The sequence below is a fragment of the Salmo salar genome, chromosome ssa11 (genome assembly GCF_905237065.1).
Source record: "Salmo salar chromosome ssa11, Ssal_v3.1, whole genome shotgun sequence".
NCBI classification, from domain to species: Eukaryota; Metazoa; Chordata; class Actinopteri; order Salmoniformes; family Salmonidae; genus Salmo; species Salmo salar.
The window spans coordinates 69,981,102-69,998,222 of record NC_059452.1 but is presented as its reverse complement, the minus strand read 5'-3'; the positions used below and the strand labels follow the sequence as shown (position 1 = coordinate 69,998,222).

Genomic DNA, 17,121 nt, shown 5'->3' with positions numbered 1-17,121 from the left:
CATAGAAATAGAATGAAGAGAACGGGCTTGGAAGCTCTAACCCTGGCAATTTGACTGGTAATCTCGCAATGGCTGCCTGATATTGTGATGCAATAATTTCCATGGTGTTACGTTCTATGGTGTTTCGTTCTATCAACTGATGCTGGATTGATGCATGGTAATGTAGAATGTTCATTCAAATTATGCCAACTAATTTGGCTCATGCAATGGAAAGTGCTTTTTGTAATGTCATTGGGTCAATAAATCACAGCACATATTGAAGGGTACACTTCCTGCTTTTACTTCCTGGCATGGTTACACTCACACTGGCTGGCAGTCCACCCAATATACCATTATCATCTTGAATGGAGACATCCTTTCTATTTCTATGGGTGGCCCTGGGACTATAAGAAAGGACTAAAGAATCAGGAAGATGTGTAAATATCCCAAACCAACTCTCTTACTCTCTATGCCCCTTCTTCCTCCCACCTCTCTCTCTTTCCTTTCCAAGTTGTTGCATATCAAGATGTTGTTGATCGTTTGATATTCTGAGCATCTATAGGGACTATCCAAACAGTGGGATCTTGGCAGTTCAGCATATGCCATAGACTACATTGCATGTTTTACCATTCTCTCTCTCACCCCTCTCTTTCTCTGGTGTGTGTTTACAGTCAAAGCTCTTTGAGGAAAAAGAGTGAAAATGTGGCTCGTTCCTGATTGTTGGCATAGTAACCGCTGTGATCGTTATCATCTTCATTCTGTTGACCACTGGAGTCATTCCCATGAATGTCACACCACCCTGAGACACATGCATGGACACACTAACATTCACACTGTGTGTAATGCAATGTCTTTGTATGCATTATAAATAAAGCACACACAAAATCATGCATACCCACTTTTACAATGCATGCATACAAACATGCGTACAGAGCAAACACATATCTGAAGCATCATGGGTTATATTGCACTTTAAGTATGAACAGGTCTTTGTGTTAAAAATCAATAAAAGTATGTTTACAGTCATCACACAGGCACGCACACACCTGATGGAAAATACCACAGGAGACCAACCCAGCAGTGGAAGTAATGTATGCCAATTCATGGCACATTTATTCACTTATTTACAAAGTTATTCTCACCACTTAAAGGAGTATGACGGCATAAATTCACAAATCTCAATCTCATTCAAAGAGCCTGTGTTGTCAAAAAGCACACCCAGACCCTTGTGTGCATCCCCAAAGACACCCTATTCCCAATATATACGTCCCAAATGGCACCCTAATAATACACTACCTTTGGCCAGAGTGCACTATATAGGGAATAGGGTGCCATTTGAGACACAGCCATAGTTTGGACACGAGCATTTTAGGTACTATGCTCTTTACATTCACAGAATTATTACTGTGTACAGTATGGTCTATGGCAGGGCCGACAACGTTTGGTTTGGCCTCTCATGGTAATGTAGCCCATGTCGGGTAACATTCTTTTGTATTGCTAGGTAAGGTAGTCTAGCCAGCTATTTAAACCTTGTAGGAGGCTATTCATCACCAACTTACCAACTGGGCATGCAGGGCATGTGCCCAGGGGCCCTAACCACCAGGGGCCTCTCACTGATTGAGTGACTAAGTAAACACTCATATGAACATGGCATAAGTCATGGCAACATTTGTTTAATGGCCCCTGGGGGGGAGGGTACACACTAAATTGTCTTGCCTGTGAGGTGGTAATCAGAATGTGGTTAGGTTTCAAGTTATATGGCTACAATGTTTGAAGTGTGATTTTATGTTTGCTTACAAAAAGCTATTGTTTACTTTTTAAATTCTTTTATAAATACTTATACGTTCAGCCCGTGGCCCACCACTTAGATTATATTTTGGCCCACCAAGCCCAAAAGTTTGAGCACCCCTGGTCTATGGCCACAATAGACACAGGACACACCATAAACAACAACCCAATTCCAAATGGACCCCTGGCCCCTAGCCTTGGACGCCCATGAGCATTTGCTGTATGGTGAAAATCCAGAGGGCAAGGTGGAGCTACCAGAGCTATCCAATCCTCTCAAATCTACATGGAGTGGCAAGGGTTTAGGAGTCAATTTGGGCTTGGGCAAAGGAGAAGTTTCCAATTGAAAAGGCACATTGGTGTAGTAAAACGTCAGTCATTATTGGTGCCTATGCCATCAGCAGAGGGACATTTCTAGATCAACTAATTTACTCTGAGGCGTTATTCCTAACATTGCAACAAAAAAATAATGGGTTGAGGCAGTGGCATAGGCAGAAATCCATTAATGGCAGGGCCCGCTAAAATTTAGGTGGGCAAAAAAAAAAAAAAAGAAACTCAGACCTACTACACATAATAAACCGTAGACCTATAATTAATAGACTGAGACTAGAACATAAACGCCCTGATATAGCAGTAATAATCACAACAGGCTTGGCACATTTCCTGGATCAGCAACCACGAGATTAGTAGATTAGGCGGCCACAAACGTAACCCTTTAACACTAGGAGAGCCGAGAGTCATTTTGACCGGAAAATCACTTTTTCAATTACTCTGCCATTTTTTTTTTAAAGCTGTCACCCCTGTCCTTGACTTGTCCTAAATAAGTCCAACACATGATCGTTGTTAGAATCATAATGCTTTTAACCTAAATTCTGGTTGATATTAAGAGGATGTCATTCCCCCCCCTTTGCCCACCAGGTCTGTGCAGCCGACAGCCCAACGAAACTACATCAAAAGTAAATTTGACACACAGTTAGCATAAAGAATAGATTAAATTGACAATAATGTAAATTGGTGAGAATACTATTAATTGTATATGAAGAATCTGATGAACAATTAAATGATCAATAGCCTATAGGGCCTAACTAATGCATGGGCAGGGAAACACAGGGCACAGTTCTACTTCCAATTAAATTCCTAAAAATCATTGACTGGAAATACTGTTTGACTGTTCATGCATTTGCCCATTTTCATATATAAATAACAGATCCAGTTTTATCCATGTAGGCCTACCCTTATAAATAACGTAGAATCCCTTCTATTTCAAAATGAGTCTCAAGCTAGACTATTAACACGGGTAAGACAATAGCCTATTATTTGCGAGGCACATCGGAGCATACATTTAAATAACTTCATTTCACCGGACTGATGTCCATGAGTCGAAGTGGAGAAGAGCGTTTCATCATTTCAAAAAAATAAAAAGGGTTGAATGAAAACAGCATTGTAAGCGCCGATTGGATTTACTGAAAATGTCTTAAAGGCCCTTAAATTAGATCCGTGAGTAATATAGGAGGGGGACTGGAAGCCCTTCATGGTGAAATCACTAATATCAAACATGGCATATGCTCCAACATCCTCTTCTAGAAATGGCATCTTAAAAAACAAAAAAATGTAAACAGTGAGCTTTGTTGGCTAGTGAGTCTTCGCTGGCTCACGGTGAGTATCCTACACAGCCTAGCCTACACAGCTATTGCTACGGTTTACTGCACATGGTATCAGTGTGAAGTGACACGTGCAAGAACCCTCCCCATTATTTTGAAATTGGTAAGCTGACAGTCTTACTTCCCGGTAAATAATTCATTCAAATTCATCACATAGGCCTAAATGAAATGGATTTTATGTACAGCACCAGATTTTATGTAAGATGTCCTTGAGTGTCCTGAAAAGGCATCTGCCAAATAAAATGTATTGTAAATATATCCCTTTTGTTTTCACACGCCCTTCCTTCTGTTTGCTATGAATCCCATCTGATGGTATAGACATGTTTAGGCCAGTGTTTGACTTGCCAGTACTCATTTTGGGTGCAGGTACAGTTTATTTTTAAGTGCCGGAACTCCTTAATACTTTGGAGTTAATATTCAATAGGAGGTGCAGGAATTCAAGCAGAAGAACATTTGAGTTGCCAGTACTCAGTTCCAGTGAGCTCCTGCCCAAGTCAAGTACTGTGCTTAGGTAAACAGACAAATAATATCTCCTTTGCCCCTGGGTTGGGGGTAAATCCCATCTAAATTACAGTCAATTCAGAAAGTAAACCAAATTCCAGTTTCCCCTCATTGAAAAGCATGGACGATAGTTGGAATTTCAGTCTACTTCCTGAATTGACTGTAATTTACCCCAGAAACAAGTTCACTTTTTGATTCTTTGGTCTGGTGAGATATTGTAGAATGAAGTTGCTTTTAGGTGCTGATTTGGGGGTCACTTTTCAATTTCTTCCCCTAAAAGGCTAAGGGTAGGATTTTCTGATCCTAGCTCTGTGCATACAGGCAACTTCTACACAGACCAGAGGAGAGGAAAGCAGAACAATACAGATAGTGGAGTGGTTTTCCTGTTGCATTTCAGGAATAGTAATAAACACATAATACTAAGTTGTTAAAACATTGGAAGAAACGGAAGGACAAACAGACGAGGAAAAAATTCACATAACAGCGAGTGAGGATGCAGTGACGTTCCATGATGTATTCCGAGAGTGAATCCTCATTGGAGGGTTGGATGGGACACCACCACCAACCGGGGTGGTCCTGCCCTTCCCTGTTGACCGGTGAGTCCTGAACAGAATGAAGGTCTCCAAAGTCTCCCGGAGCAGATGCAGGACCAGGTGAGAACTGTACCAGGTGAGAGAGTTTATAGCTGAGAGAAAGAGAGAGATATAGATAGCAGGAGAGAATCAGTGGTTTTGGGGGTTCCAGTGATCATCAGTCTCAATAAAACGCATGCAGACAGAGTCCTGCAGAACTGGGCTAGGCAGCTCTGCCCTACATGCGTGTTAGTCCACGTGGTCCTGTATTAGAGGGGTTTGCTCGCTGGATGAAGTGCTCACGCTGGCGTCCGGTATGACAGTCCTCTCACATTTTATGATCTGTCAGGAGAAAGAAACGGGATGGGAGAAGTCAGGAGAGGCAGCGAGGGTATAAGAGAACGGATGTTAGAAGCACAACAACAATGTCAACGTAGTGAGGATCAAGTCTGTTTCGGAGCCGAACCAGGCAGCTGAGACCACTGTCATTTCATTCAGTTAATGTGTGCATCACAGGCGGCTGGTGGCACCTTAAATTTGGAAGAACAGGCTCATAGTAAATGGCTGGAATGGTAGACATGGTTTCCTTGTATTTGATACAATTCCATTCACTTCATCCCAGTTATTATTATTATAATTATGAGCCGTCCTCCCCTCACCAGCCTCCTGTGGTGGGCATAGAGCAAACGTTTTAATGATCTATCAAACTAACGCACCAACACCTTTTCACTACAAAAGGCCCATAAACATAATGCCTCGTCCCAAACAGACATTTTCAGACACTTCTTTCAGTTCATTTCACATTGAGTGTATTCATTCCGCTGATTCTGTTGTAAACAGTTTCTTAAACTGAAGCAACCGGAACAAAAATGGAGGAACCTACCTGAATATGTTCAATAGAAACTCTTGTTGAGTTGTTTACCTTTTAAGAACCAAATGGAAGCAAACTGTTTCCGTAATGAATACACCGGTTTGACTACAGAGCGTCACCTGTAATCCACATTCTGTTAATGTCATTTAAACTCCCAAAAACATTGATCCTAATCGTATAACAGCAGTATTCAACCAGAGGGTCTGCTGCAAGAGAATGTGTTAACTGTGGCCTGTCAGAGTTCTGGCTCAAACCATGCTCAGATTTCCAGACTGGACACTTAAAAAAAAAAAACATGGGCAGACCACTGGGTTGTATGAAACATGGCACAACAGCAGTGGATAAGAGAACTGTTGATTTTAAATGATAGTGATGTTTATAAATTAAATATGGGTGAGCGTGTTGCCTCGTGTGAGTCCTCAGTTTGTGTTCGTGTGTGACCTGTAGAAAAAAGGTGTACACACGTACACACACACAATATACAGGAAAAGGGTGAGTGTGTATGTCAGCTTGAAACCTACCTGTGTCATTCGTGATAAATGTGTCCATCTGTGCCGTTTACTGGGTCTTTAACCGTTGCCTAAAAGATAGCCAGACCTTTACTAATGAGCCAGTCAGAAGCAGCTACAGGAAATCATTGACCAACCTGATTGGCTGTCAGGTGGTTGATTTGACAGACAGGAAGTGCAGTATTTAGTCACTCAGCCATTGGGTCATTTAATCATGGGCTGAATGTGTGTGTTCATGCAGTGTGCGTTTTAATTGTTGCAGTTTGTGTGTGTGTACGCAGATTCAAAACCGAGAAAGACAACAGATTGAAGGTGGAGCAAGCAGGGTTCATGCGATCGGTTAATGACGCACCTCAGACAGTCTTGACCAATCAATTGTGACATTTGGATTGATTGACACCTGACCCAGTTGAGAAGGGATGATCAGATTCCATATTCCTCTGATCAAATCAACTTCGTACAGTAACACAATCAGGCTGAAACAGACACGTTATACGCATCTTTCTCCCCCATGATCAGGAGAACTCCAGTCCGGTTAGGCCAGCGTGTGCAGGCCTTTTGCGACAACCCAGCTTCCACACACACCTGGTTCAGCAAACAGTACGCACGGTCTTCATTCTCCATCAACATGACCAACAGAGCTTTACTAAAAATCTAAAGACCATGAACACTGTAGTGTGTAAGCGCTTGGCTGGAGCAAAAGCCTGCACACGAGGAGCAGCCCCCAAGGACCAAAATTGGCCTTCCCTCCCTACTGATGGGTCCTTATCAAATCAAAGCCGATCAGAATCTGTCAGGGTATATCATTTTATATTCATATTGCCATCACATTCTTCTGATTGATAGAGGCATCTTTTCTGGAGGGATTGGGAACAGTTTAATGTGTAGACCAACCCCATGGTTTTCGATCACTGTAGGCAGATCTTTTTCAACAACACCTGCAAGAAAGAAAACCATTCACGCCACACTAGTCATAACCACATGACCTGAAATGCCTGTGTGTGTGTGTGCATGCCATAACCATATACTGTATGTATGGGTAGTCTTTACGGTCCCTGGGGAACATAGCGTTCCAAAACTAAAATAACCTTGAAATGTGCATAGAAATGACTTGATACACCAAATAACCCCATACTTAATCCTGAAGTATGCTTTTAAGAATATTGGCAATGAGGCCCTTTATCTACTTCCCCAGAGTCAGATGAACTTGTGGATACCATTTGTATGTCTTTGTGTCCAGGCTGAAGTCAGATAAGGTACTTTCGTGAGCCAATGCTAAACTAGCATTAGCACAATGACTGGAAGTCTGAGGGTATCTGCTAGTATATACACCCATAGACTTCGTCATTGCGCTAATCTAGCGTTCTCGTATATACCCATAGACTTCCAGTCATTGCACCAACTCTAGCTAGCATTGGCTTGAGAGTTATGTTCATGTGTTTATCAAATTAACTGGCTAACGTATAGAGTTAGCTATGTAAAATACAACATATGCCTTTGGATGAGTGTGTGCTAAGGACATCTCTCCCGTGATTAGTCTAACGAGAGCAAGGCGGTGGGGGTGGCACTGTGTGCGTCCCCAAGTGGCACCACTGTACAGTATAAATCACAGTCTACAGCAACTCAGAGGGAGATGGGGGGGGGAGACCTCACAGCACCCTTACTGGTGGTTAGAAAGGGGAGCGCCAGTGTGTTGGTTTGTTAGCCGAGGCTGTGGGAAGAGCCTCTTCTCTGGTGGGTAACAGAGGGCTGCTCAGGACTGTGCAAGAGTCACAGTACCTAGTACCCATGCAAACCAAAGAATGACTCTTTATTTCGCTCCCTCTCACAACTACTTGCAGCACATTCAGTTTTGTGAACACACATACTCTCACTCTCTCCCATCCAACACCACACAAAACGTTCCCATCCACACAGGCAGGGAGCGGTGACCATGTGCTGTAGAGGCCTTACCTTCCCTCTGTAGTGTAGTAGTACAGCTCCCAGAGCGGTGGCCAGGCCCAAGCCTAGGAAACAGTACTGCATGTACACCATCACCATTGGCAATAGCACCAGGTTGGTGTGGAACGTTTTCACGGTGGCATCATCCATATAACCATTCTACACGAGAGAGAGAGATGTAGAGAAAGACAGGGAACACAAATCTGATGAGCGGACAGAGTTATGAGGTTGTTAAAAGGGTTACACACACACGTTAGGGCGGTGTTGCTTAATCCTGGTCTTTGGTGAGTTGATTAGTGGAATCAGGTTGGTAGTGCCATTGCAAAAACAAAAAGGTTCACCCCTTTGGGTCCCCAGGACCAGGATTAAGAAACACTGATCTAGGGGTATGGGTGAGAGATAGAGTGTGTTGGTTAGGTTTGGAGAGTTGGGGGGGAAATAGAGGTATAGAGCAGGTTAGGGGGGGGTAAGCGAACCCAGTAATAGTCTAATCACCACTCACCTCCTCAAACCAGATCATGGGCATCACAACCTCTGAGATCTTCCCTGTTTCCCTGCAGACAAATAAACAGTCACTCACAGAGACGCACACAAATACATTCTAAATAAAGAACTGAAGCTTCCAGATTGAATGGGATCCTTCAGCTTCTTGGCCTTTGGGGTTAAAGGTCAGGGATAAGGAGTTGTCAACATGTGAGGAGTGCTGGGTTGGGGGGGGGGGTGAAGATAGTGGTTATAAATAAGAGGGGTTGAGGGTTATCCTTACGTGATACCAGACACCTCCTTCATGTACAGGTTGAGCTGCAGACGGATAGACACATTCAGAGGCACACCAGTCTCCTGCAGAGAGGGAGGGAGATATCTATACACAAACTGAGAGTCCAAAACATTAATACTGCCTAATATTGAGTTGCACCCCCTTTTGCCCTCTGAACAGCCTCAATTCATCAGGGCATGGACTCGAGAGCATTCCACAGGGATGCTGGCCCATGTTGACTCCAATGCTTCCCACAGTTGTGTCAAGTTGGCTGGATGTCCGTTGTGTGGTGGACCATTCTTGATACACATGGGGGAAAAAAAAAAAAGGGCAAAATGTAAAAAAAATATAAAAACTGCAGTACTTTTGAACAAGGTATGGTAGTAGTTGCAATCTTTTTTGTTGTCCATTCACCCCCTGAATTGCACACAAACAATCCAAAAAGTGAGAGGGAGAGAAAGGATAGAAAAGAGAAAAAGGATAAGAACAGGAGAGCGAGTGTCAACGCAAAAATACTTGCTATAGTAAGCAAGTAAACAAATGCTCCGTTGAAGGAGAGGAAATGCACATCTAATGAGAAAGCAGATGTCTACACTGCGCGTCCTCTAAATACTGCGGTGACCAATGGAAAAATATTTAGTATTTGGACAAAGGCTCTCTGCCCTCTTAGTTGGAGAGACAGTCATTACGCTTAGGGAAAGAGCTAGAACTATACATCTAGTCCTGCCAGGATAATTTCATTCCACTCACTTGTTTCCGCATACGGACACAACCACACCACTATGAGCTCAAACGGAGAATGAGCATCAGTCCAACCTCACAAATCAACTGATTTGTTCAGTTCACTGGCTTATTCATTTTAAAAATGACAATGAAAAATGTGTAAAAACGCCAACGGTGATTAAGATAAAGTCCTGAACTCAAAGATACAGCATATACAGTGCCTTCAGAAAGTATTCAGACCCCTTGACTTGTTCCACTTTTTACATTCCAGCCTTAAATCTAAAATTGATTAAATTGTCCGTCCCCCCCACCCCAATCTACACACAATAGCCCATAAATGACTAAGCAAAAACAGGTTTTTAGAAATGGCAAAAAAAAAAATTTAAACATAAAAACTTAAACATCAGAAGTATTCAGACCCTTTACTCAGTACTTTGTTGAAGCACCATTGGTGGCGATTACAGCCTCGAGTCTTCTTGGGTATGACGCTACAAGCTTGGCACACCTGTATTTGGGGAGTTTCTCCCATTCTTCTCCGCAGATCCTCAAGCGCTGTCAGGTTGGATGGGGAGCGTTGCTGCAGAGCCATTTTCAGGACTCTCCAGAGCTGTTAGATTGGGTTCAAGTCCTGGCTCTGGCTGGGCCACTCAAGGACATTCAGAGTCTTGTTCCGAAGCCACTCCAGCGATGTCCTGGCTGTGTGTTTTGGGTTGTTGTCCTGTTGGAAGGCGAATTTTATCAAGGATCTGCCTGTACTTTACTCTGTTCATCTTTGCCTTGATCCTGACTAGTCTCCCAGTCCCTACCTCTGAAAAACATACATACAGCATGATGCTGCTACCACCATGCTTCACTGTAGGTGGCAGGTTTCTTCCAGATGTGATGCTTGGCATTGAGGCCAAAGAGTTCACTCTTGGTTTCATCAAACCAGAGAATCTTGTTTCTCACGGTCCGAGGTGCCTTTTGGCAAACTCCAAGTGGGTTGTCATGTGTCTTTTACTGAGGAGTGGCTTCCATCTGGCCACTCCACCACAAAGGGCTGATTGGAGTGCTGCAGAGATGGTTGTCCTTCTGGAAGGTTCTCTCATCTCCACAGAGGAACTCTAGTGCTCTGTCAGATGAACTCTGCACTCCGTCACCTCCTTGACCAAGGTCCTTCTCCCCCAATTGCTCAGTTTGGCCGGGCGGCCAGCTCTAGGAGATGTGTGGTTCCAAACGTCTTCCATTTATGAATGATGGAGGCCACTGTGTTCTTGGGGACCTTCAATGCTGCAGAATTTTTGGTACCCTTCCCCAGATTTGTGCCTTGACACAGTCCTATCTCGGCGCTCAACGGACAATTCCTTCGACCTCATTGCTTAGTTTTTGCTCTGACATGCACCATCAACTGTGGGACCTTATATAGCCCAATCAACTGAAATTACCACAGGTGGACTCCAATCAAGTTGTAGAAACTTGAAGGACGATCAATGGAAACAGGATGCAGCGGAGCTCATGAGTCTCAGAGCAAAGGGTCTGAATACTTATTTACATAAGGTATCAGTCTATTTCTAAAACCTGTTTTCACTTCATCATTATGGAGTATTGTGTGTAGATTGATGTAATCCATTTTAGAATAAGGCTGTAACGTAACATGTGGAAAAAGTGATCTACTTTACTCCTTGCCCTGCTGTCCTGTTTCCATTGCGCTGAACTTTGTGGGGAAATATTTCCTGTACATTCTACTGTAAGTGATAGAAAAATCTATGCAGCCAGAATACACCAGTCAAAAGTTTTAGAACACCTACTCATTCAATTTATTTTTGTCAATTTCTTTAAAACCATCTTCTACATTGTAGAATAGTCAACACATCAAAACTATGAATTAACATATGGAATCATGTAGTAACCAAAAAATAAAGTGTTAAAAACATATTTTATATGTGAGATTCTTCAAATAGCCACCCTTTGCCTTGATAGCTTTGCACATGCTTGGCATTCTCTCAACCAGTTTCACCTGGAATGCTTTTCCAACAGCCTTGAAGGAATTCCCACATATGCTGAGCACTTGTTGGCTGCTTTTCCTTCACTCTATGGTCCAACTCATCCCAAACCATCTCAGTTTGGTTGAGGGATTGTGGAGCCCAGGTCATCTGATGAAAGCACTCCATGACTCTCCTTCTTGGCCAAATAGCCCTTAAAAAAACAAGCTGGAGGTGTGTTTTGGGTCACTGTCCTGTTGAAAAACAAATGAGCACACTAAGCGCAAACCAGATGGGATGGCGTATCGGTGCAGAATGCTGTGGTAGCAATGCTGGTTAAGTGTGCCTTGAATTCTAAATAAATCACTGACAGTACCTAGCAAAGCACTCCCACACCTCCATGCTTTACAGTGGGAAATACATACGCGGCGATCATCCGTTCACCCACACCACACAAAGACATGGCGGATGGAACCAAAAATCTCCAATTTGGACTCCAGACCAAAGGACAGATTTCCCACCGGTCTAATGTCCATTGCTTGTGTTTCTTGGCCCAAGCAAGTCTCTTCTTATTGGTGTCCTTTAGTAGTGGTTTCTTTGCAGCAATTGCAGTCTCCTCTGAACAGTTGATGTAGAGATGTGTATGTTACTTTAACTCCTTGAAGCATTTATTTGGGCTGCAATTTAAGGCTTGTGACTAATGAACATATCCTCTGCAACAGAGGTAACTCTGGGTCTTCCATTCCTGTGGCAGTCCTCATCAAAGCCAGTTTCATCATAGCGCTTGATGGTTTTTGCAACAGCACTTGAAAGAAACTTCCAAAGTTCATGAAATAACACATGGAAATGTGGGTGGACTCTACATTGTTGTTGAGTGGATTGTTAACCAGCTCCAGATTTGCAAATTGAATAAGTTGTTTTGAGAATACACTCTTCCTTTCTGGGAAAAGTCCATGGCAGGCATCGTTGTCACCCTGTGAGACCCATCTCAAACTAAGAGCATTGTATGTGGTACAAATCATTCCTTAAGTGCTAGACCTCAGCTGAACCTGGTAATGAATGGTGTGGCTGTTGAACAAGTTGAGGAGACTAAATTACTCGGCGTTACCTTAGATTGCAAACTGTCATGGTCAAAACATAGAGATTCAATGGTTGTAAAGATGGGGAGAGGTCTAGCTGTAATAAAGAGATGCTCTGCTTTCTTGACACCACACAAAGCAAGTTCTGCAAGCTCTAGTTTTGTCTAATCTTGATTACTGTCAAGTTGTGTGGTCCAGTGCTGCAAGGAAAGACCTAGTTAAGCTGCAGCTGGTCCAGTACAGAGTGACACATTTTGCTCTAAATTGTAATCAGAGGACTGTTTTAAATACTATGCATGCCAGTCACTTGGCTGAGACTTAAGGCTAGACTGACAGCATCACTTTTCATAAGAAACATTTTATTGAAAATCCCAAATTGTTTGCATAGTCAACTTATACACAGCTCTGACACACATACTTCTCCCACCAGACATGACACCAGGGGTCTTTTCACAGTCCCCAAATTCAGAAAAGCGTACAGTATTATATAGAGCCCTTATTGCATGGAACTTCCATTTCATATTGCTCAAATAAATAGCAAACCTGGTTTCAAAAACAGATAAAGCGACACGTCGCAGCACAATGCCCCTCCCCTATTTGACCAAGATAGTTTGTATATATGCATTGATATGTAGGCTACGTGTGCCTTAAAAATGTTTACAACAAAAAGTATGTTCTGTCCTTGAGCTGTATTATGTTTCATGTGGACCCCAGGAGGAGTAGCTACTGCTTTTGCAACAGCTAATTGGGATCCTAATAAAAAATGTAAAATACCTTTTGCTTGCTACATAACTTCTGAGTGACATGAAGCACAAGCGCCAATCAGCCTACACCACTGCGCACTCACCTGTCTAGAAAAGCCACGTCAGCAAATGACTGCTGTTTGAACACAAACAGCTCCGATTTGGTCACTTGTAACTTGCTGTTTGGACAGTCAGTATTCCAAACCTGATTTGAGCAAAAAGGCCTGCAGTTTGATTGTGAAGAAGGCGTCGTTGTCCAAGCAGACACCTACCTCTGCCTACTTTCACAACTTAAGTCATGAGTCGTTTTGTCAACCAATCTGAAACATCAATACCTGCCTATCACGTCACACCATATGCCTTAACAAAACAACCCAAAAAGTTAGTAATATTTTTTTTAGATGATATCGATATGACTCAATTTTGTTTACGGTAGGTAGCGTTAGCTAGCGCAAGTTAGTTGTACCTGAGCCAAAACTCCAGTATTTATCATATAGCTTGTTCTGTAGCTTCTTTTTAAACCCTGTGAGACCCAACTTTGCAAAAACACACTTCCTAAACTAAAAGTCTAACACTACAGAGTGCAGCTCATTAGGCCCACGTATCACTCAGTAGTATTTGTTGTGTGTCAGTATGATTACTGTGGCATCCGCAGCCTCTGAAACATTGGAAAACTGTCCACGCATCTGACACCACACTGGTCACCTACACAAGCTCATGTAGTAAGTCATCCTCACAAGTAGATGACTTGAAAATGTGTGTTCCTTTATGTTAAAAAAATTATAATAAATGAAAAACTCCAGAAAGAAACATTCCGAGCAAGAGTTAGTTTTGTAAGTGTAGAAAAAAACATTACATTGGGCTTAAAGGGTTGCCAAACAGACATTGGGTCAAGATCATATATTGATAGACAAGTTGGAGAGATCGTTTCCCTTCCAAATATGGACAACCAAATACTTCCGTTACTTTTCACATTAAAATAAATGTCATGGATATATCCATCTTTGAAATAATTGTGGTTTTCGAGACCATTAATTTTATGGTAAGTAGTAAGGTTCTCTTCAAATTAAGTCAGAAACACCAACCGAATATTACTAAAAATGTGTTAGATGTTCTCCATACATAGAAAACACACAAAATAGTTTGCTTACTTTTTTTTGACAGTATTTTTATTCTAATATTTGGATTGGTCAAATTGATCAATTTGGCTATTTCAAATTAAATATGACTTAATTTCAAATGTATACACCATTAGACAATATTTTCCATTGCATGTATATGCTTTTGATCCATTTTCATGTGATTTTAATATAAATTTCACAGTTATCTTAAAATGTTTTTTTTTACCATTGAAGCCCAATGTTGCATTTTTGCAACACTTCCAGCAGATTGTCTTATAAAAATGACTTTGAATTTGAAATTTGGAAAGAGGCTTATTACAAGTATTTGATGAGTAATACGTTTTTTTCCCCTTCATTTGGATCTATGCTTGGGTCTCACAGGGTTAAATAGTGAGTCAACATGTCAGCACTTTTACTTCCCTGACTGATCAAAACTCGTTTTCAGCATTCTTTGTCCCTCTGCAGCAGGCATATAGTGAGCAACACGTTTCTAACTTAAATCGCAAATACATATAGAATCGCACTACATATCTCAGCAACTAAGTATCGTGATAATATTGTATCGTTGAGGTCTCTGGCAAGTCCCAGCCCTAATATGACTGGACAACATGAGACTTTGGTCAATAAGAGCAATCGCCCCACCATTGTCACATTCAAATTGTACTGCCTATAGCCATAAAACAGTCCGCTAATTCAACATTATCGACCGAGTCCACTAACTAACATCAGTATATCTATAAGTTACATTCATATGCAATGTTACATATGTGAACATTAACAGATAAAATCAATAGATGACTGAAAACAGACTGAAGGGAGGTCATTGATCTGTCATTATCTCAACCTGAGTTTAGATAGTGACAGACCCTGACTGTAACACACAACCACCCGACCCACCCACCTTCTACCCCCAAGCCATAAGACAGTTACATAAGTTAACCAATAGCTACTCGGACTATATGCATTGGCCCTTTTTGCACCAACTCTTCATTCACACACACTGTTGTTACTGTTTATTGTCTATCATGTTGCCTAGTTACTTTATCCCTACCTATACACTACCGTTCAAAAGTTGGGGTCCCTAAGAAATGCCCTTGTTTATGAAAGGAAAGCACATTATTTTTTGTCCATTAAAATATCAAATTGATCAGAAATACAGTGTAGACATTGTTAATGTTGTAAATAAACAATTGTAGCTGATTTTTTTATGGAATATCTACATAGGCGTACAGAGGCCCATTATCAGCAACCATCACTGTGTTCCAATTGTGTTGTGTTAGCTAATCCAAGTTTATCATTTTAAAATGCTAATTTATCATTAGAAAACGCTTTCGCAATTATGTTATCACAGCTGAACTGTTGTGCTGATTAAAGAAGCAATAAAACTGGCCTTCTTTAGACTAGTTGAGTATCTGGAGACTCAGCATTTATGGGTTCGATTACAGGCTCAAAATGGCCAGAAACAAAGACCTTCCTTCTGAAACTCATCAGTCTATTCTTGTGCTGAGAAATGAAGGCTATTCCATGCGAGAAATTGAAAAGAAACAGAATCTCTTACGTATGTAGTACACAACGTATCTTGTCTGAGCAGCTTGAATTGCGACTCCACTTTGTCTCTATACTGACATTTAGCCTGTTTGATTGCCTTGGAGGGAATGACTACTGTTTGTATTCGGCCATATTCCCAGTCGCCTTGCCATGGTTAAAATGCAGTGGTTCGCACTTTCAGTTTTGCGAATGCTGCCATCTATCCACCGTTTCTGGTTAGGGTAGGTTTTAATAGTCACAGTGGGTACAACAACTCCTATACACTTCCTGATAAACTCAGTCACCGAATCAGCGTATTCGATGTTATTCTCAGAGGCTACCCGGAACATATCCCATTCCGTGGGATCAAAACAATCTTGAAGCGTGGTTTCCGATTGGTAAGACCAGCGTTGAATAGACCTTAGCACTGGTACTTCCTGTTTGAGTTTCTGCCTATAGGAAGGGAGGAGCAAAATGGAGCCGTGGTCAGATTTGCCAAAAGGAGAGCGGGGGGAGGGCCTTGTATGCATCGTGGAAGTTAGTAACAATGATCCAGTGTTTTTCCAGCACGAGTGCTACAGTCGATAGAACTTCGGCAGCGTTTTCCTCAAATTTGCTTTGTTAAAATCCCCTGCTACATTAAATGCAGCCTCAGGATATATGGTTTCCAGTTTTCAGAAAGCCCAGTGAAGTTACTTGAGGGACGTTGTGGTGTTGGCTTGAGGGGGGGATATACACGGCTGTGACAATAACCGAAGATAATTCTCTTGGGAGATAATACGGTCGGCATTTGATTGTGAGGAATTCTAGGTCAGGTGAACAAAAAAGGACTTGAGTTCCTGTATGTTGTTACAATTACATCTCAATTACCTCGTACACCTGCACATTGACTTGGTACCCGGTTTATATAGCCAAGTTATCGTTAGTCAGTGTGTGTTTATTCCTTGATTTCTAAAATATAATCCCTGCATTGTTCTGAAGGGCCCATAAGTAAACATTTCACTTTTAGTCAAACACCTGTTATTTATGAAGCATGTAACAAATAACATTTGATTTGACATACACAGTTCTGTCGGGAAGGAGTTCTATGAGAGTTGTGGCCCGGGGCTGTGGATGGGACCACTAGGTGTCAAGCTGCAATCCAACCCCAGATGGTCAATCCCACATCGGGGAGCCTTCATCTCTCCATATCCTCTCCCTCCTGGAACTATGCATTGCTCAACAGTCCACGTCTGATCCCACTGCCAATCGTTATAACAGCAGTTACAAACCATGTCTTCACTTATATAACGACGCCTTCTTGTATGGAAGTAAACTACCAAGAGACCTGGCCCTAATTGGCACAGTTGGTAGCACACCACGTAAGCATTAGCCCTGGACCCAAAAAGGTA

The 17,121-nt window shown here is 42.0% G+C and overlaps 1 protein-coding gene across 3 annotated transcripts in view; it reads right to left on the bottom strand.

The window, feature by feature from the left end:
• Nucleotides 1-1,060: 1,060 nt before the first annotated feature.
• The window catches only part of sr-bi (scavenger receptor class B type I), a 35,664-nt gene continuing 19,603 nt past the window's right edge, over nucleotides 1,061-17,121 (bottom strand). Inside the window, exons 9-14 of one of the 3 annotated variants that reach the window (XR_006757489.1) lie at nucleotides 8,586-8,659; nucleotides 8,322-8,373; nucleotides 7,832-7,978; nucleotides 6,773-6,816; nucleotides 5,891-5,949; nucleotides 1,061-4,840 (exon numbers count right to left, since the gene is read on the bottom strand). Coding sequence is in view for 2 of the 3 variants with exons in the window: in NM_001123612.1 (NP_001117084.1) it covers nucleotides 4,748-4,840; nucleotides 7,832-7,978; nucleotides 8,322-8,373; nucleotides 8,586-8,659 (366 nt within the window). In the remaining variant the exon portion in view is untranslated. 3 annotated transcript variants of the gene reach the window in all.